The sequence below is a fragment of the Mercenaria mercenaria genome, chromosome 11, assembly GCF_021730395.1.
Source record: "Mercenaria mercenaria strain notata chromosome 11, MADL_Memer_1, whole genome shotgun sequence".
Lineage (NCBI taxonomy): Eukaryota > Metazoa > Mollusca > Bivalvia > Venerida > Veneridae > Mercenaria > Mercenaria mercenaria.
The window spans coordinates 44,148,754-44,171,062 of NC_069371.1; the positions used below are offsets into that span (position 1 = coordinate 44,148,754).

General features: G+C 36.4%; 1 protein-coding gene across 3 annotated transcripts in view; it reads right to left on the minus strand.

The window, feature by feature from the left end:
* Nucleotides 1–16,281, minus strand: part of LOC123531656 (integral membrane protein GPR155-like) — a 30,717-nt gene extending 14,436 nt beyond the window's left edge. Inside the window, exons 1-8 of one of the 3 annotated variants that reach the window (XM_053517299.1) lie at nt 15,261–16,281; nt 14,646–14,930; nt 8,222–8,336; nt 7,222–7,384; nt 6,233–6,388; nt 3,695–3,778; nt 1,925–2,133; nt 965–1,058 (exon numbers count right to left, since the gene is read on the minus strand). In XM_053517299.1, the coding sequence (XP_053373274.1) occupies nt 965–1,058; nt 1,925–2,133; nt 3,695–3,778; nt 6,233–6,388; nt 7,222–7,384; nt 8,222–8,336; nt 14,646–14,930; nt 15,261–15,699 (1,545 nt within the window). In that variant the 5' untranslated portion in view covers nt 15,700–16,281. The remainder of the gene's footprint in view (nt 1–964; nt 1,059–1,924; nt 2,134–3,694; nt 3,779–6,232; nt 6,389–7,221; nt 7,385–8,221; nt 8,337–14,645; nt 14,931–15,260) is intronic. The other 2 variants (XM_053517298.1, XM_053517300.1) reach the window with 2 other exon arrangements.
* Between the last annotated feature and the right edge of the window lie 6,028 nt (nt 16,282–22,309).

Consider the following 22,309-nt stretch of genomic DNA (forward strand, 5'->3'; position numbering starts at 1 on the left):
GTCCTGAACAGAAATGGAACTCTCTTTTCATAATTATAATCATTCCAATCTTTAAATCATTTTACTCCATTTAAGACTGAATAATGTGACCTCTATACAGTTCTAAACATCACTGAAATTTGTTGATTGTCAGTAGAGGTTAATACATTTAGAAACAGATCTAGTTTTGATGAGGGCATCTGTCTCTGTAATGAGAAATTTGCTTTTCACACTGGCCATTCACAGGTTATGTAAGAATAGAGTAACAGCAAAAAGAAAGCTCAACAGGACCTCTCATATTCATGATGTCCCTGTGACCTACAGTGGAATGAATATATACTGTGATATCATTAATATTTGTGGGGAATAACTTTTGTGTATTTTGTGGTTTCTTCAATCCATAGAATTAAATCCCAGTGCATAAATGTAATTCCCACTGGTTTTATCTTCAAATCTTTTTTTGTTTTTTGGTTTTGGGTTTACAAAAAGTATTTCAGTTACATAACGGGCAATTAACTTAATGAGTGTTCCTGAATTCTGTACCAGTACTAACCTGTTCTCCACAACTGTTAACTTCTCCACATGAATCAGAAATGGAGGATGAATGATTTCAGACACAAAGTCTTTCATCAAATTTTCATAGAAAACATATTCCTAACACGGGGGGTCGAACTCACGATCCTGCAATCCCTAGATCTGTGCTCTCCCAATTGAGCTAAGCAGATGGACTTCAAATTTTTAAATCCACAAATTTATATCTTTGTGAAATGTTGTTTTGGCCAGTCATGGAATTTTATGCCCATGAAACTGAATTTTTCGTTAACCTCAACGAAAGCAGACAAAAGTTGATATTTTTTTATTAATGAACCTATTTGAAATTTAATAAAAGTTGATAACTTTAAAGGGAGGTGGACTTTCGCAGCCCATGTACAAATGCAAAGGAAGAACTAAGCAAAGAGGATTGGTCAGTTGTTGAGATACCTACCTGATCTACTCCATAGTGAAAAGAGGGATCTATCTCATCATGCATGTGATGTTTGCCAAGCAACAACAGCATCCCGGTACTAAACACTGGCAACCTAAAAACATAGATATAATAATTGTCACAGGTTTCCTCTTTCGCAGGGCTGGTGTTATTAGCAATTGTTTTGTCTATGTATATCAACTCAATTTTTAATAAATCTGCTTTTTTTATTGGCAAAGACAGTTTGAAGATACTATACCATCTTAGAACAAATGTGCATAGTTACAAACTGACATACAAGTATGCCTTAATAATACTGAAATCAACCAATATGGCTCCCTTGACTGGAAAACAAAGGGCCCTTCAGTTTTAATACAGTCGACATCGTACTTGTGACCACCTCTATCAAGCGATTTTTGTATTAAACGACCGGTCAAAATCTGTCCCGAATGTTTTCAGTACATAAATTCATTCAACTTTTTTATTAAACGACTAGCGACCGCATAAATGTAGTCCCGATAGGTAAAATATTCGACAAAAGTTTCTATTAAGCTACCTGGTACAAAAACTCTACCGGACATTTCTTCATCTGTGTAATTAGCGAGTACGTTTTGCACATGACTAAATGCAATTAACCTTTGTATCAGTGGAACTGACAAACAATCTAGCCATAACTTTAGCGGTTAGTGGAACTGGAAAAGTGTTCACGATGTTAAAATAGATTTGTATGTCCATAATAAATACAGTTACATTAACAGTTAAAAAATAACTTTTCTTTTTATCTGACAGAAATTCATTAAGAGACCATTCCATTAAGAGACCACTTCTTAGCAGTCCCTTGGGTGGTCTCTTAATACAATGTCGACTGTATATTAATTTTACACACTACATTAGTTAATACTAAGAAATTGGTAAAGAAGACTTAGAAAAGAACACAAAAATAAAACATACAATTCATAAAGTTGCACTTTAAACACCTACCCTAGACCAAAGAGGTAAAACCATACTTTCACCCTCAGTACAAAACATAGACTTCTATAATGGAGTAGATATACAACGACAGACAGGACAGCAGCAAAACACCTGCTGGAGAACACACCAACAATCAGGATCACAAACTGAGTGTAGTGCTGCCAGGCAATCTTTGTGTCTAAACCATCATAAATGATCATTCCTATACAGGCAAATGTCTGAAATTAACAAGAAGTCAAAATGATTAACAAACTTTAACAAAAGTGTATGCATGATGCAAACACACAATAACAAGACATATTTTGGGTTGCTGCATCAGTATTTAGAAAACTAAAATATATTCAATGACCTTCTTTCAGAAGTCTGACCAGTTTGCCAAGTGGTCCAAAGTTTGATCCTCCAGCAGCGCAAATGTTTTCCATGACAATCTGGCAGACAACAACATGTCTATGGTAATTCATCCTCAAACAATGATTCATTTGGAGAACTGGCAGTTTAGAGTTATTAGAGGAGAATATGTCAGCACTATACAGAATCAAGAAACGCCCAATACAAACTGTGTATCCACATATTTCACACTCGCTAAACTAGAGCTGCTTTTGAGAAAAGCGCATGTCTCCCACAACTGCCTAATCATCTGAATAGTAGTATGAGATCGGATGAGAAATGTACGAGCGTAAACCCTACTCCCTATATATTCTTAATTTCCAATCAGACTTTCAGTGCTTTGATACAACCCAATCACACTTTCAGTGCTTTGATACAACCCAATCACACTTTCAGTGCTTTGATTATAAAAAACAATGTTTCAAGGGCCATAATTCCGAAGTGCCTGGGCCGATTTGGCTAGTTATCAAACCTGGCCAAGGACTTATTGGCAAACACATTTTGTTTGAGTTCGGTGAAGATCAGATGAGAAATGTTCGACTTAGAGTGCGGGCAAGATTTGTGACAGACGGACGGACACACAGACAGACAGGAGTAAATCAATATGTCACCCAAAACACCGTTGTGTGGAAGACATAATACTGGAATATGCACCTTTTACTAATCTAGCATACATGTTATGCCCAGGCTGCAAAATTTACGAAAAACATCAACAAGTATGCCCACGGGCAGAATGTCGAGCCCGCCAGCTGTCAAGTGTGACCTTGACCTTAGACCTAGGGACCTGGTTGCATGACACTTCGTCTCATAATGGTGAACATTCATGCCAAGTTACATCAAAATCCCACCATGCATGAAGAAGAAATGCTCCTGACAAACTTCAATTTGACCTTTGACCTCCAACTGTGACCTTGACCTTTGAGATAGGAACATGGGGTTTGTGCATGACACTCCTTCTCATTGCAGTAAACATTCATGCCAAATATAAACAAGATTGGTCCATGCATGTCAAAATTATGGTCTGGACAAAATCAGACGGACACACGTACGCACGCACATACACCAACCCGCCAAAAGTGACGACTATATCGAGCTCACCGCGAGCGGGCTCGACAAAAAGGCAGCTGTATTTTCAGTTTCTGAACAGCTGATTTTTACTTCAGATATTATTTGACCACTATTCTGACCATTTATATGTAATAAATATTTGTTAAAAGTGGTTTTCTCATGATAAAAAATTGTAAACAAATTTCTTACTGTTAGGTTCATAGATCTGCCACATACAGTTGAAAACTAGCATTAAACCCAAATAAAAATACAATTATATAATTCAGCTAGCTTTTCTCTCCTCTTTCACAGATACAGTATTAACTAAGAACAAGTGTATCTTACCTGAGTGCACACAAGACATATGAGAAAATGATGTGGCATCTTTTTATGTTTTCCACTCAGAAATATCACAGCTATAATCCAAGCCTGAAATGAGAACAATAAAATGAAAAATATTCAAGTAGTGTGCTTATGCAAAGAAGTAATGGCTTAATGCAGTATTAGAACTGAACCTGTCTTAGCAGTCACCTGAATTTAGCAAACACTTGCCTTTCACATCCAGGCAGCTAATTTCTGAACTAATATGTTGTTCTAATTTTTACCTGCCTTTAGCAGCCATATTCTATCACACCTTTAGCTGGCTGATTAATACAAGTTCGACTGTATTATGTAAACCTAGTGAAAAGGGAGCATCTCAAACATAGTAGCATTGTACACATTTGTAATATGATACTAACATCAAACAAACTTATACTCCAGTGATATGACACTGATATGTATTTAACTTAAACTGCACTCTCGTGAAGGCACTAAAATCTTATTGTATTGCGTAACAGTGATACAACCTTGAATAATTAACACTGTGCATCAGTAATGGGACACTGAAATCTAATTAACTTACACTGCACATCAGTGATATGACACTGATATCTACTTAACTTACATTGCACATCAGTGATATGCCACTGAAATTTAACTGACATTGAACACCAGTGATATGGCACTGAAAGCTACTAACTAACATTGCACACCAGTGATATGACACTGAAATCTACTAACTTACATTGCACATCAGTGATATTACACTGAATTCCAACTAATTAACACTTCACACCTGTGATATGACACTAAAACCTAACTAACATACATTGCACATCAGTGATATTACACTGAAATTTAACTCACTTACACTTCATACCAGTGATATTACACTGAAATTTAACTAACTTACATTGCACATCAGTGATATTATACTGAAATTTAACTAACTTACACTTCACACCAGTGATATGACACTGAAATCTAACAAACTGAAATCTAAGTAACTTACATTGCACATCAGTGATATTACACTGAATAACTACCATTGCGCTTCAGTTACATGACACTGAAATTTAACTAGTAAACATGCATACCAGAGATACGACACTGAAATACAACAAACTTACATTGTACACCAGTGATATGACACTGAATAGCTAACATTGCGCATCATTTATATGACACTGAAATCTAACTAACTTACATTGCACACCAGTGATATGACACTGAATAACTAACATTGCGCATCATTTATATGACACTGAAACCTAACTAACTTACATTGCACACCAGTGATATGACACTGAATAGCTAACATTGCGCATCATTATATGAACTGAACTAACTACTTACACTGCACACAGTGATATGACACTGAATAACTAACATTGTGCATCATCTTATGACACAGAAATCTAACTAACTTACATTGCCCACCATGTATGACACTGAATAGCTAACATTGCGCTCATTTATATGACACTGAAATCTAACTAACTTACATTGCACACCAGTGATATGACACTGAATAGCTAACATTGCGCATCATTTATATGACACTGAAACCTAACTAACTTACACTGCACACCAGTGATATGACACTGAATAACTAACATTGTGCATCATTTATATGACACAGAAATCTAACTAACTTACATTGCACACCAGTGATATGACACTGAATAGCTAACATTGCGCATCATTTATATGACACTGAAATCTAACTAACTTACATTGCACACCAGTGATATGACACTGAATAGCTAACATTGCGCATCATTTATATGACACTGAAATCTAACTAACTTACATTGCACACCAGTGATATGACACTGAATAGCTAACATTGCGCATCATTTATATGACACTGAAATCTAACTAACTTACATTGCACACCAGTGATATGACACTGAATAGCTAACATTGCGCATCATTTATATGACACTGAAACCTAACTAACTTACATTGCACACCAGTGATATGACACTGAATAGCTAACATTGCGCATCATTTATATGACACTGAAACCTAACTAACTTACATTGCACACCAGTGATATGACACTGAATAGCTAACATTGCGCATCATTTATATGACACTGAAATTTAACTAACTTACATTGCACACCAGTGATATGACACTGAATAACTAACATTGCGCATCATTTATATGACACTGAAATCTAACTAACTTACATTGCACACCAGTGATATAACACTGAAATCTAATTTACTTACATTGCATACCAGAGATATGACATTGAAATCCAACTAACTTACATTGCACACCAGTGATATGACACTGAATAACTAACATTGCGCATCAGTTATATGACACTGAAATCTAATTAACTTACACTTCACCCCAGTGATATGACACTGAATAACTAACATTGCGCATCAGTTATATGATACTGAAATGCAACTAACTTACACTTCACACCAGTGATATGACACTGAAATGCAACTAACTTACACTGCACATCAGTGATATTACACTCAATTTTAACAAACTTACACTTCACACCAGTGATGTGACACTAAAACCTAACTAACTTACATTGCACACCAATGATATAACGCTGAGATCAAATGATGTATCCACAAGAAGGGACTTATAGTCCATTTCACTGTTCACCACTACCGTCATCATCTTGGCTGATACAAACATGAGTGGAGCCGACAGGAATGTGCCTGCTACCATACCAGTTGCTATCTGGAAAACAATCCAACAAATATTTGATTTTGTTATTGAACAGTGTTTACGAAAAAGTGGAATATGTTCATTGGAGATAACATTAAACATGAACAGTATAACTATCATATTACAGGGTAATTTTTTATGTTATGATTGATATCTAAAATAAACATACACTACTTAGAATATCCTAGGAAACTGTGAATATACTGATACATAAAAACACACAGGGTGATCTAAGCCTGTAGGAAATGTCATATACAATAAAGTATACAGGCCGCAGGAACATTATCTGTATTCATAATATCACCAGCTTCAGAGACATTTCTGGCATACAGGAACATTAAGGTGCTGCAAGAAATATCCCACATAGGAAACCATACATACTGTGGGAACATACTCTATACTTACAATATCCTGTGCTACTGAGAAATGACTGGCATACAGGAACACTGATAGTGCTGTAGGAAATGTCCCACCTAGGAAACCATACATGCTGTGGGAACATTCTCTATACTTACAATATCCTGTGCTACTGAGAAATGACTGGCATACAGGAACACTGATAGTGCTGTAAGACATGTCCCACCTTGGAAACCATACATGCTTTGGGAACATTCTCTATACTTACAATATCCTGTGCTACAGAGAAATGACTGGCATACAGGAACACCACGGGAGCTGTAAGGAATGTCCCATACAGGAAACCATGCATATTGTGGGAACATTCTCTATACTTACAATATCCTGTGCTACAGAGAAATGACTGGCATACAGGAACACCGCGGGAGCTGTAAGAAATGTCCCATACAGGAAACCATGCATACTGTGGGAACATTCTCTATACTTACAATATCCTGTGCTACTGAGAAATGACTGGCATACAGGAACACCGAGGGTGCTGTAGGAAATGTCCCATACAGGAAACCATACATGCTCAGGGATCGAGAGTTATTCATCTGGTTAAGCTCTAAGGCACCAACAACTTGCCATGTGATAAGAGGAAGCAACAATCTAAAAATATCAAATACATGCAATATATCCGTTCAATAATTTCAATTATCAACTATATCCAAATATTACTCTTTAGTAATAATTCAGCTGGAAAGAGCAACTTCAAACTGCCAGCTCCAATCCCATGTATTTTTAGAAGTGAAAATGACAGACTTGGTGTTGAAAAACTCTTTTGTGATACAAACATTATATTCTTTGAATAATTAAACCAACTTTGAATATATACTTTCACTAACTCTAATAATCGGGTAATGCATAACATAAACAGTACATATCCAACAAGCCAGTTTTTCCACCGAATTGCTTGGTAGGAGACCCCTAATTACAATTCTTAATTTTCACGTAATGTTTTTTGTATGTTAATTCTTTTGTCACTTTTTTGGCCGTAAATTTATCTCATACTTGTACATGGTTTCAGAAACCGTAAGAACAGGAAACTGACAAAGAAACACAGAATCAAATCAGAATCAAACAGTAATTGCCCACTGTCATTACAGGTCTGCTACCTTAACTCTTACCATGCTAAATTTCTATAATGAACTTGTCCATCTTTCAACTTAGACAGTACCATTAACTGTTAAAAGGGGTGCTTACCAAAAAGATATTGACTGAATAGCAAACAGTGCAGATCATGATCAGAATTTATGGATAAGCAGACTGATCATGATCTACACTGGTCTGCACGCAAAGGCAGAATGAATCGTGTCCAGCATGATAAGGGTTAAGTAACTAAGATAAAATATGGCAAAATGTTATCAGCTGAAAAATCTATAAATCATCACATTACATTTCTTATACTGCTGCATGTGGCTGAGAATACCAAAACTCAGAACTTACGTTTTAGCTCCTATAAGAAGCATTGGAGCTATAAGTCCGACTCCCAGCTGGCCCTGCACCTTGCCCACCAAGCTCAAACCAAGGTAAAACAGAGCTGAAGCACTATACGCATTTCCTGAAATATTAACAACAATGTCAAGTCTGCTTTCATGAATTATAGTGTGGATGACATGACATGTCTTTTTATAGCCTGGCTTCTTGGCTGCACAGTTATTTTTTTTTTTAAATAGTGAAATCATTTTATGTAAGTAAATTTTAAGCCTCTTAAACTGCCATACATGTTCGGAGTCAGGGGCAATAAAAAATGTCAATAGAGAAACAACCTACTGGATTTCCTTCAAGAAGAAACTTATATGACAAATATGACAGAACAATCATTAGGATTGGAGCCAGTCTTACTGTCTAGTCATTTTATGTTATGTGTGTAAATACCTTGAAAGAAAATCTAAAATTCATGCTATTTGTTGGAAATAAGGCCGATAAAGAGAATTTGACATCACTTTTAGTAGCGTTAACTTTACTTCTGCCTGAATATTATGACCTCTAAATGAACAAAAATATATAATGCTTTCTTGTAACAAAAAAAAATCTTACACAAACTGTGTATCTCTATAAAATCTAGATTAATTTTGATAACAAGCAAGTTTGGCAAGTATCTTTTGTTTTGGGTTTAACGCCGTTTTTCAACAGTACAGTACAGCTAGCGCGGCACCTTCAAAAACCCTTCGACCCTCGCGGGTAAAAAAAAATCGGGTGTTCAGTTGCGATGGCCGGACACCCGTCGGCCCTCGCAGTCATGATCACAGCGGTTCGCGGTGGACGGCCGCGAGGATTCGCAGTGTTCACGCGCGAGGGACCATCGCGGTCAACGTTTTATTTTAACATTAAATTTTTAACAGTATATTGTAGCACTTAACTGTTAATTTTATCATCTATAATAATAATGTATTTATTGTAAATATGCAATGTATATCATTTATTCATTTTACTCGTCCACCTTTAACGGGCCTTTCTTTTGTAAAGGAACTGTTGTTATCTACGTCCGATATTTTTAATGTTTTGATTTTAGTTTATTGCCATTGACGATTATATCTTTTTCAATAAATTATATCCAAATTTTAAGTAATTGTGTGAAGGGATGTTTTACACACACATTGTATCAAATGTGATACGTTGATTACATTCACAAGATTTTTTCATATAATTGCCTGAACACATGTCAAATTTTGACACGTTGTCGGCGTATTTTAAATAGAAAGAGCTCGCACATAATCGTAAGTGTTAATAACAAAATAAACAAAATAAAATAGCCGATAGAAGTTTTTTTTGGTGTCTGAGTGTATATAATTTTGTTTTCTGTTTTCTCAACTGTTACAAAATCTAGAGACAGTCAGACCACTATATGCATGAAAAAAAAATTAATCCGCCGATCGGTATCAAATAAGATATACTATCTCAAAAGCGGAACTTTAGAACTAATGTTATGAACATGTTTTTATTTTTTCACTTATATTAGCTTGAAGATTTGAGCAATTGTTTCAGTATTATTACATACTGATTTTAATTTATTTTGCAGGTACAGCCGTTGTCAAGAAACGTATATACTTTTGTACTTTGTTATATTTATTTTCGTTCCAATCTTGTGTTCTTGTATACTAACAATACCTAACAGTTATATTGTTTAGCACTTAACGGTTTATCTTTGTTATGAATTTGGCATAAAATTGAAAGATTATAATAAAGGTAAGTTTCTACGTTTCTTTTTCTAATGAATTTATTTGCATTAACAACTAAAAAGTTATTTTAAAATTAAAACACGTTCTGTTTTGTAACGAATTTTTATTGCCAGTAACAACGTTCTGTTTGGTTCGAAAACGTCTGCATAATAGTTTTTTAAAGTGCACAAGTTTTCCAAGTGAATATGCAGAAACAGTGTACATAGGTTCTCTTTGAATGTTTTAAGGTTCAATGATCAATAATCAATAATCATTTCAATATATCTGTGTGAATTACAAACTGCTAGTATTTCAGTAACTTATTTTTATTAAGGAATTAATATAAAATGATACGTTGGGTGAATAGTTTAGTGGTCTTCGGAAGTATTGAGCACACATTTTGAATGTTGTTTTTTTCTGTTTCAGGTGAAGACTATGCAAGAATTAGTGTCTGATTAGTTTTCCTGCAATATTTCTGCACAAGGAGTTTTTAACATTTTTCTTTTAATACATATTTACCTAAAGTGTTCCCGTCATTGTTCTGTCCTTACCATATTTGGCACATTTTTATTACGCAGTATTAGTACTACAAGTATGTGGGCCACTGACGAACTGGAAGATAAGACACAACTGACGAACTGAGAAAACGGAGACATCTGGACACAGAATTAATTTTATTACCATTAAAATTATGAGCTAAATATGGCAAGGCCAGAACAAGCAGTGACAGGAACACGAAAAACGACTGGACGACAAATGGACGCACCACGACTAGTAACAGCGCTGACAGGACATAATTGCGTCAAAAAAGCATAACGTCGAAGATACATTACGTCGGAGATATATAGCGTCAGAGACAAATAACGTCGGATACATATAACGTCAGAGATAGGTAACGTCAAAGATACACAGCTATGATTTAGAAATATTGCTTTATGCAGCTTACATATACTACTAGCTTGTACCTGTCTGTGACTAAATATCCTTGGAAATTTTTTGTGCTTACCTGACATCCAAAAGACTTCTCATTCAGATTGATATTTCTGTTTCATCCAGTAGCAAAGGTCATTTATAATGATATGAATGTGTAGATATTAATTATTACAATATATTAGTATCGTCAGTTTACTGACATAATTTCATATTCGTCTTCTTCTCAAACACCAAATTCAATAATGGATATTTTACAGATGTTTGAATCTTCTTACGGTGTAACCACCCATGTTAAATGTTAATAAATTACAGCTATTGTAATAGTTAATAAAGATAATAGGTAAGAGTAGATTTCTCGGAAGCACAGAGCACAAAAAAAACACAGTCTCAGAGCCCGCATTTGCAAAGTAGAACCATAGCAAAAAATAAAACCTTTTAAGTACACAAAACACTAACATGTAAACTAATAAAAGCTTGAGGGGTAATGAAATGTGCAACATCCTTCACCAACTATCACCAACCCGTCAAAACCTACCATAAGACGGAACTTCACTTCACAGTATAGTATGTATAGACAGTGGATCGACTCGAGCATCCCGAAAGACCAGAGAACAAATAAACACAACAGAGATGACTCCAGAAACCCGAAGGTCCAGAGAAAAATAAACAACACTGAGACCAAATAAAGGGAGACTTTCTTTCGGTTACCATGTGGCATTTATGACTGTTTAAATAGTTAATAAATAAGCAAGAGGGTGTAAAATAACAGACTCTGTCTATTTGTATTTGAACAAAAATTTCATATTCGTCTTCTTCTCAAACACCAAATTCGCCGCTTACGTTTACCTGTAATTAGAAAAAATACAACTGTTTCTATTGTTTATAGAAAAAGTAAATATAACAACAATATGCGGAATTCCGAAAACGAAAAGTATGTACCTAAGTCTCATATATCATAAAAGTGTGTATTAAATATTCATCTAATAAGTAATGAAAATAATAAATCAAAGACTCGAGTAAAAAGTTTTGAAATTCTATTAAATATATTCACCTTATCAAAGGTTGTTAACAAATAAATTGTCAACAAATAAGATAGTAATTATATTATTAAACATATTACTAACAAATAACAATAACTATTTGATTAGTAGCAATCGTAGAACAGTGTAAAGAAACTTACCAATAATTTCTAAACATCTGAAAACTGACAAACAAGCGAAACAAAAGAGCGTATTAGGTACCGTAATAAATAAAACAGAGTAAGAAACAGGTGTTAGTAAAACATAATTTGTAAGGTATTTGTTAGAAGAGGTGCGAATAACATAAAATTAACGCAACAATCAATTTAGAATTGAACAATAAGATCAAAGATTTATACGCTTGCAGTGACCTGAAAATAGAAATAAAACTGTTGAAACAAAACGAAGAATATGCAACTCTAATTAGATTTTACAGAAAATACAAAACAATATGATAATTATTATATCATCACATCGCGACTGATTCCGAGTATACGGACGAGGTATACATTTTAAATAATTAGTTATTATATGCATAGATATTTTAAGCATTTATATTTACAAATTATGAAATAAATAATTCTTTCAAAAAGTATTGAATGAACACCAGGGTTCCTCGTGGCCGACCACCACGGACCATCGCGTCCGTCCATCGCAACGCGCGGCGTTCGCTGCCTCCGGCAATGACCATTCCTGAACACCCGAAAAATCCGATATGACACCCGTCGCGGCGGACAGTAAAAACGAACACGCGAATTAGAATCGCGGCGACGGGTGTTCAAATGAAGGTTCCGCGCTAGCTGTACTGTATTTCAGTCATGTAACGGCGGGGAAGCAAGTATCTTTAGATTAATGTCCCTAGTTATGAAGCACACATTGATCCACCTTCTGACCCAGATGACAAATGCATCCTATTTTTCTCTCAAAATGGCAAGTCAGAAAGAAACGTATGTTTTCTATGAAATTTATAATGGGCATTACTTTCTGAAGACTTTCAAACCAAAAAATTAAATCTCAACAAACAAGTAGTTCCCACATATAACAAGAGGGCCATGATGGCCCTAGGTCGCTCACCAGAGTAACACACCATAACAAACATGTTTGACCTAGTGACCCAGTTTTTTACACCACATGACCCAGTTTCAAACTCGTCCGAGTTTTCAAAGAAATAAACATTCTGACCAAGTTTCATGAAGATTGGAACAAAAATGTGGCCTCTAGTGTTTTTTTTCTTCGATGTGGCATAGTAACCTAGTTTTTTTATCCAATCAGACCTAATTATTAACCTGTCTGAAATTTCATGGAGACAAATATTCTGACTAATCTTCAATAAGATTGGACCAAAAATGTGGCCTGAGTGTAAACAAGCATTTTCTTTCATTTGACTTAGTGACCTTTTTTTTGACCCCGAATGACCCAGATTAAAACTTGTCCATGATTTCATGAAAACAAACATTCTGACAAAGTTTCGTGAAGACTGGAGCAAAAAAGTGGCCTCTAGAGTATAAACAAGCTTTTCCTTTGATTTTACTAAGTGACCTAGTTTTTGACCCTACATGACCCAGAGTCGAAAACATACAAGACTTCATGATACCAAACATTCTGACCAAGTTTTATGAAGATTGAATCCAAAATGTGGCCCCTAGAGTGTTAACAAGATTTTCCTTTGATCTGACCTAGTGAACTAGTTTTTGACCCCACATGACCCAGATTCCAACATGGCCTGAAGATCATCAAGATAAACATTTTGACAAAGTTTCATGAAGATAGGTTCATAAATATGGCCTCTTGGAGTGTTAACAACATTTTCCTTTGATTTGACCGGGTGTCCTAGTTTTTTGACCCCACATGACCCAGATTTGAACATGGACTAGAGGTCATAAGATAAACATTCTGACCAAGTTTCATGAAGATAGGGTCATAAATGTGGCCTCTAGAGTGCTAACAAGCTTTTCCTTCAATTTGACTGGGTGACCCAGTTTTTGACCCCATTCGACCCAGATTCAAACTTGACCTAGAAATCATCAAGACAAACATTCTGACTAATTCTCATGAGTTTCAAACTTAAAATGTCGTATCTAGAGTGTTAACAAGATTTTCCTTTGATCTGGCCTAATGACCTAGTTTTGACCCGACATGACCCAGATTCAAACCTGGCCTAGAAATCATCAAGATAAACATTCTGACCATGTTTTATGAAGATAGGGTCATAAATGTGGCTTCTAGAGTGTTAACAAGCTTTTCCTTTGATTTGACCAGGTGACCTAGTTTTTGACCCAACATGACCCAGATTCAAACTTGGCCTAGAGGTTATCAAGATAAACATTCTGACCAAGTTTCACGAAGATAGGATCATAAATGTGGCCTCTAGTGTGTTAACAAGCTTTTCCTTTGATTTGACCTGGTGACCTAGTTTTTGACCCCAGATGACCCAATTTCGAAGATTTTATTGAGGGTAACATTCTGACCAAGTTTCATTAAGATTGGGCCAAAACTGTGACCTCTAGAGCGTTAACAGTCAAATTGTTGACGACGGACGACGGACACAGGGCGATCACAAAAGCTCACCTTGAGCACTTCGTGCTCTGGTGAGCTAATAAAAATTTGATATCCACAAGTTCATATTCTCATGAAAGAGTGATTTTGGCAAAAAACTTGAAACTTGGTACCTATAAAATAAAATTATTTCACAATTCTTACCGGTATATTCATTTAACCTTAATACCTTTCATTAATCATATATTAAGATAAACTCACCTAGAACTTCTAGAATATCCCCTAACACAGCTGGAATTTTCTGCTTGAACAAAAAGTTGCCACCTATTCCGATAAGTACCATAAACACTATGGGATTTGACAGAACATCTTTTGTCACCTGCAGTACCAAACGACACTTGCCGGTACGATGTGAAACGTCTTGGTTACGCCTCTGAATCTCTAACATGGTAAACCCAACAGGATTGAGGAGAACCAATGATATAGGGGCAACAAGATAGATATACTGTAGATACTCTGGGTTGCTGTCAGAATATAATGCCTTCACTGAAAAAAATAATTAGGATTTAAAATTCATATCTTGTACAAGACTTAAAAGTAAATAGAAATATTTATCAAGTAAGCAAATAGCTGATATTTTTTTCGTACTAATATACAAATTGTACCTGCAATTAATGTAAGACTTTTTGTTTTCCTGATTTTTTTCTATCATGCAACCTTTTTATTTTTATTCATTTATACATAACTAGCAGCTCATTGTTGGCTTCAGCCATGTCTTACCTGTTTTTTTTTATTGAATATAACACAAATGACTCAGTATTATCAAAATTATATCATAACAGAAAAGGAAACATGCTAAACAAATAAAATACTTACAAATTGGATATCCAAGAGCGAAATCATTACTCTGAGTGGCAAAGATCGCAAACAACCCTGCATACCCTAAATGCATTGGTCTCCTAATCAACAAGGTCAGTACTGCCACTATCACAAATACACTAGTCTTGGAGATTGCAATTCCGAGTAAAAAATACCAGTTCACTTGACTGAAGTTTAACTCAACCATGCTCTTGAACAACAACGCCGGGAGACAGAATTTTCCTACAAATGTCCCTATTCCTTGTCCCTGTGACTGGGTGATCAAGTCGGCTCGTCCTGCGATATATCCTGCCAAGATGATTGTGAAGCATTGGAAAATGGCTGGGTAGAGGTTGTCAATGGACAGGGATCCTGGAGGTGATACTGTACTGTTTGTTATATTAGTTTCCATGGTTACCATGGGACTGATGCTAGGTAATAATGTGGAGTTTGCCATTGTTATTTTATAGGAAGATAGTTCCCAGTGTTCATTACCAGTAACTCACAATCATTTTTATCTGGAAAAAAAAAATGCGGATATTGTTTACAAAAGGTATGAATTTTATCTAAACTTTAAAATCTGTTCACTTTTCTTTAAAATTTGTCAGTTAGTCTAGTCACCACTTGTGAAAGAAACATTTAACAGTGGATAAAATGTCACAATATCACACTTAATAATAAAATTGTTATAATAAATCCAGCAAATATTAAGGACATCCTTTTAACTAATTGCAACTCTTAGCAAAAATGATTAAATTCTTAAAATTACACTTTTAAAGTGAATGAAATCCAAGTTTAAATGAACAATCCATAACATCTAAGCATATAAAAATATAAACGCCTAAAACTAGCTTCAGCAGTGAAGCATGCATTTTAGATATAATGACATAAAATGTTCCACTTCCAGTCTCTCTATTGTGTATTGACAACAAAAATTTCACTGAACAATAAAAAAGTTATGTAACATTCTGTCACATGTTCTATAATCATGTGAGAGCTTTGTCTTTTTTGTTACATAACTAAGTCAAGTGTATATCAAGTATGACTGCTAAAAACATAAACTTTGATAAAATTCATTAAAAGATTGCCTATCACTGCAACAGGAAAAGTGCATAAATTCACCAAGTTATATAACAGTAAAACTTTTTTAACAGCAACTCTGAAGAGCGAATGCATGTAACTTTCTTTCATATTTTATAAAATATTTAGTGCAGTGTTTTCTTTTTAAGTTTTGGGGGAATGGTGGTGGGGCCTGTAAGGAGGAGAAAATTGTGTCGTAACCACTAAAATAGGGGGAAAATTGTGTTGTGATAAAAGCAATATTTTTCATAAATATGTTACACTAAACAAGAAAATGATTTAAAAGTACATTGTCTCAAGTGAAATAACCTCCCCAGAGCTACAAACACTATAAAAACACAAACAACATATTTTAAACCCATCTGTCACAAGTTAATGAAGAAAGCAATTATATCCTCGTTTTCACAAACAAAATAGAAATTAACAGCTGCATGGAGTACATGTAAGAAAAGCTTATGACTGTGAGCAGACATCTACTTCAGAATGTATGTACATGTATCCATACAGTATATACATACTTGTTTTAATTCAAATAAATTTATATTTACTACATACATGTTGTATTAAATGTTATTTCAATGCAGTCAACTTTAGAATGATATTGATATATATATATATACACAAATGATTCATTTGAAATGAAGGACCCCCCACCCCCTCCAACACCACCTCTCATTTACACCACCCGTCCCTTCATCTGCCGAATATCATCCCATCCCTTAGACCCATGTGCCACAGAGGAATTTTCGAAGTACACTGTACATAAAGATTAACTAATTTATACTGACCAAGTCACCCACTGACATTCCATTCTAGTAGCCAAGTCACCCAATGGCATTCCATTCTAATAACCAAGCCACCCACTGACATTTCATTCTAATAGCTAAGCCACATAATGACATTCCATTCTAAAAGCCAAGTCACCGAATAATATTCCATTCTAAAAGCCAAGTCACCCAATGACATTCCATTCTAAAAGCCTAGTCACCCAATGACATTCCATTCTAAACGCCTAGTCATCCAATGACATTCCATTATAAAAGCCAAGATGCCCAGTGACATTCCATTCTAAACACCAAGTTACCCAATGACATTCCATTATAAAAGCCAAGATGCCCAGCGACATTCCATTCTAAACGCCTAGTCACCCAATGACATTCGATTATACAAGAGGACCATGATGGTCCTGAATCACTCACCTCTTCCCACATGATCCAGTTTTGAGTATGACGTCGTTTTTTCTATTATTTGACATAGTGACCTAGTTTTTGAGCTCATGTGACCCAGTTTTGAACTTGACCTAGATATTATCAAGATAAAAATTCTGACCAATTTTCATGAAGATCCATTGAAAAATATGGTCTCTAGAGAGGTCACAAGGTTTTTCTATTATTTGACCTATTGACCTAGTTTTTTAAGGCACGTGACCCAGTTTCAAAATTGACCTAGATATCATCAAGGTGAACATTCTGACCAATTTTCATGAAAGTCACAAATGAAATGCTGACCCATCTAGGCACTGAAGCAATTTGCAAACTCCTGGAAATTTACAACTACAGCTGGACACAAGGACTGCCTCCACAGATATGGAAAGAGGCGGTCATGATCCCCATCCACAAGAAGGGAAGGATCCAAAGAAGGCTGCAAGCTATCGCCCAATCAGCCTAACCAGCTGTGTTGGAAAGACCATGGAGAGTATTGTGAATGCAGGCCTGAAGTGGTACATGGAGACTAACAACCTATTCGCAACGCAACAAACTGGCTTCAGACAATTCCGCTCCACTGAGGACCAGACCACTTCTCTATCGCAAGAGATAGAGGACGCCTTCCAAGAGCAGAAAGTCGTGCGTACAGCATGGATTGATCTGCAGAGGGCGTTTGACAAAGTCTGGACTGGTGGACTCCTCGTCAAGCTGATGAGGACTGGAGTAGGAGGTCACATGATGAGGTGGATTAAGTCATACCTCCACAACAAGAGAGCAAGAGTCAATTTAGAACATGCCAGCAGTAGGAAGTTCCTGTTGCGTCATGGTGTCCCACAAGGTGGAGTCTTATCCCCTACACTCTTCTTGCTATTCATCAATGATCTGGTGTCTGAACTACCGAAAGGAGTTAAGGCTGCTCTCTACGCTGATGATCTGGTGTTATGGTGTAAGGAAGAACATGTCACTACAGCCACATACAGGATGCAAGAAGCCATCAACAAGCTTTCAGCTTGGGCTGAAGATTGGTGTGTATCGATCAATACAGAGAAATCGTCCACCACATTATTCTCCCTGTCGTCAAAGCAGAGGGCGTGTAAAATCAAGATGGGAAATACTTCGCTGATTGAAGCAGACGAGGCAAAATACCTTGGAGTGACCTTTGACAAACGGCTAAATGGAAGCCCCAAATTAGTCAAGCAGAAGGGAATGCCCGTAGGAAGCTTGCCATGATGCGCAAACTTGCTGGAACAACGTGGGGAGCAAATGAGCAAATACTCAAGACAGTATATCAGGGAACAGTGAGACCCCATTTAGAGTATAGCTCAACTGCCTCGTCCACTACTGCCAAAACTAACCAACAGGCTTTAGGCAAGGTTCAGAACCAAGCATTTCGGACCATGACAGGTGCTACAAAGCCTACACCAATCTCCTTCATGTAGAAGCTAACAGGCACACAGCCGTTACAAGACAGAAGACATGCAAAGGTTCTGCTTCAAGCAGAGAAGTTAAGGTCTTTTCAAGACTATCCCATGAAAGCCAAGCTAGATGGCTATACAAAGAATCGGCTCAAACGTAGCAGCTTCGTACATGAGGCAAAGAGACTCAACCGAGAGTTCAAAACTGAGCTGAGCTGAGCATACCAACGACTCCCCGAGGTAGTGAAGACATTATAAACCCACTAGCGAATGATCTGTCCTCAGTGATTGTGAGACTTGCTGTTCCTCGTCTGGACGGCGGGAAGCAAGAGGATGAAGGCATTCGGAAGAGCCTCACACTTGCTATGATCAATGAAGACTATCCTCCGGAACCGTGGACTCATGCATGTCTATACAGACGGATCAGCCACATGCGCCGTTAAAGATGGAGGAGCAGTAGTTTTCATTCAGTACCCATCTGGCAAGAGAGAAACATTACATGCAGCCAAAGGGAAACACTGCAGCAATTACAAGGCAGAGACTGAAGCACTCATGAAGGCTGTCTCAATGGTTGAAGGTCAGAGACCACCAATTCAAAAAAGTACAGGGAACTTACTGGGAATGAGGTAAGTGTATACCTGGGAATAAGGTAGCATCTGTGCGTTCTGATTGGTCAGTCATGTAAACAAACCCAAGAAGTGATTATTTTTTTCAAAATGGAATATTTTTACTGCATTTACAGTATTTCATTATACATTTTGACAAAATTTGCTACATTTTATGTGTATTGAAAAAAGTTTCATCAAATGAATTTCTCCCGCCATGACAACGATGTAAACAGGGGGTCATCTCATTCACACGAAAATTACTTAAATAAAGTATCACTATTCATATGTTTTTCGTCCGATATTTTGGTGGAACTAAGACAGTTCTTGAAAAAAAATGTGATTGGATATACATGTTTCGATATATGGAAGGCCGTACACGCCATAATGTTATAATGTAAGTCTATGGGAAAACAATTGGTGTTCTCTACCCTATAGACTCGGCAGAAGAAAGCTCCACAGTCGTCTTTCTCACAGATGCACTGTCTGTCATGGAAGCTTTGATCAACAATAAAGCTCCGCAGCTAGCCAGGAGAATGCAGAGTCTGAGTATAACGTGCAAAGTAGCACTTCAGTGGATTCCATTCCATTGCACATGGACTTGCAGGCAATGAAGAGGCACACAAACTGGCTAAGCTAGGAGCTCAGTCAGAACAACCAACAGAACCTGTGAGTTACAAGGAGAAAGTCACCATCATCAAGGCACTAACGAGACCAAGGATTATGGAAGATGCGTTTCATCTCCTTGATCGGTCTGAACAAGTGATGATGGTCAGGCTCCGCTTAGGGCACAACAAGCTCAATGCTCACATGTACAAGAAATACAGACTGACATCGTCGCCAACTTGTCCATGTGGTGAAGAAGATTAGACTGCGGAGCATATACCTCAGAGATGTAAAAGGCATGACCAGGAGCGAGCTGCGACTTGGCTGATAGATACCTCAATCCACCAAAAACTGTATGGAGGCATTGAGGATCTGTGGTAAACCACAAGTTTCATCGAGGCTACTGGTCTGACAATGTAGTCGCGAACGAAAAGAAGAAGAGTCAACAAAAAACATGAGAGAAAAAAATGTCAACAAAAACAAAATAACGTCGTTGTTATGAACTATGGAAAAATAGCACGCAATATTTGTGTGACATTTAACCCGTGTCCGGTAGAACAAAAACCTCTACATTTTTATAAATTCACTGCAAAAGAAACAACAAATGTATAGTTAATAAATCTAAAAGTAATTTTGTGTTCATTATAGTATGCAATACACAAGATATATATTTACATCACACCCAGTTCCCCCATTCGTTACATAGAATATTTTGCCTTTAGGCATACAGACACTAAATAGAAAAATGCGCGGGAAAAATGGTAGTCGCATAATGGCGGACAGAAATAGTCCTCAGTTTTTTGCTCTGTAGAGCTATTTTCCTTATTTTCTTTGCAATTTTTTTGCTAAAATCACATGACAGATCTATGCTTGACATGTAGGTAGCATTTTCATAATGAAATAACAACATGACAACATTTTTCATGGAAACTTAGATCATACACCACCAGTATAATTTGGGGTCTCATTTTTAGCTGATTTTGCAGTTTGTGTGTTTGACTGAAATTATTTTTCTTGCATCAAACGTGACCCCCACTTTTCTTTTGATTTTTAGTTAGCACTGACAATATTCTTCAAGAAAATGTAAGTTACAGAAATTTAAAATGGGTCCTGATGTGTGCTGCGGTCATTGGAAATGGGTCAATTTCATATAGAATAAAGAACAACAACTATTTAGTGTGTTATAGGTTAAAGGTCAGTAATTCAAATCCTTCTTTGTTTCATATAAAAAACGACAACTTCATGTCGTCTTTACGTATCTTTAGAGAACATCACTTTTTCCTACACCAATTTTTCATGAAAGTTCTATCACAAACTAACGAAAAAATGAAAAGAAAATAGGGGGTTGAGGCTGAACACCACTAAATCCAGCTGTTCTTTATTTCATATAAAATCTACTTACTTCATAACGGTTTTTCGACATTTTCTAGCATATCAGATTTTCAGAGACTTATATTCCCATAAAGAACTAGATCGCTACTTTAGATAAACAAAAAGAAAAGGGGGTGTTAACTTTTATATAAGAAAACTACAGTTCGTTAAATACAACCCGCTGAATTTACTACTTTTCGCTTCTTTCAATTTCTCTTTACTGGTCATTAAATTCTTACGCCGCCATTTTTACCTAGCATGCGATAGGAACATGCCGATTTCAATAGAATGTAAAGTGATACATACTGAAACGCGGTAGAGTAAAAGTAAGCACGTTGCTGCCGAGAAAATGCACTAGGAAAGGAAAAAAGATCAGTACTATTTATATTGGACTACTTGTGACTAGACCAGCGGAGGCTTACATTCTATTTGGTAGTGATCAGCCTTGAATAGTTCCTAGTGAAATGCCAGTCAGTTGTGGTCTGCTACCCTAAAAATGGCGCATATTTGCTCTCCTCCGCGCAATAAACACCTACTTCCGGTTTCGATCTGCAAAACTTGCCATGTGGGTTGTATGAACATGAAAACCGTCCCATTTCATGCAGAATGTATTCTAGTAGCGAAAAAGTGTGATGAAAGCACTCGTTCTACACGAATTTACGCAGAAAATGGGAAAATTAGGATCTATTTATTATGGACTTCTTTCGACTACACCACGGAAGCACATTTTCGACCGAATTACTGACCTTATTCCTTATAACTTTTAGGCACACCAGTGCATGGTA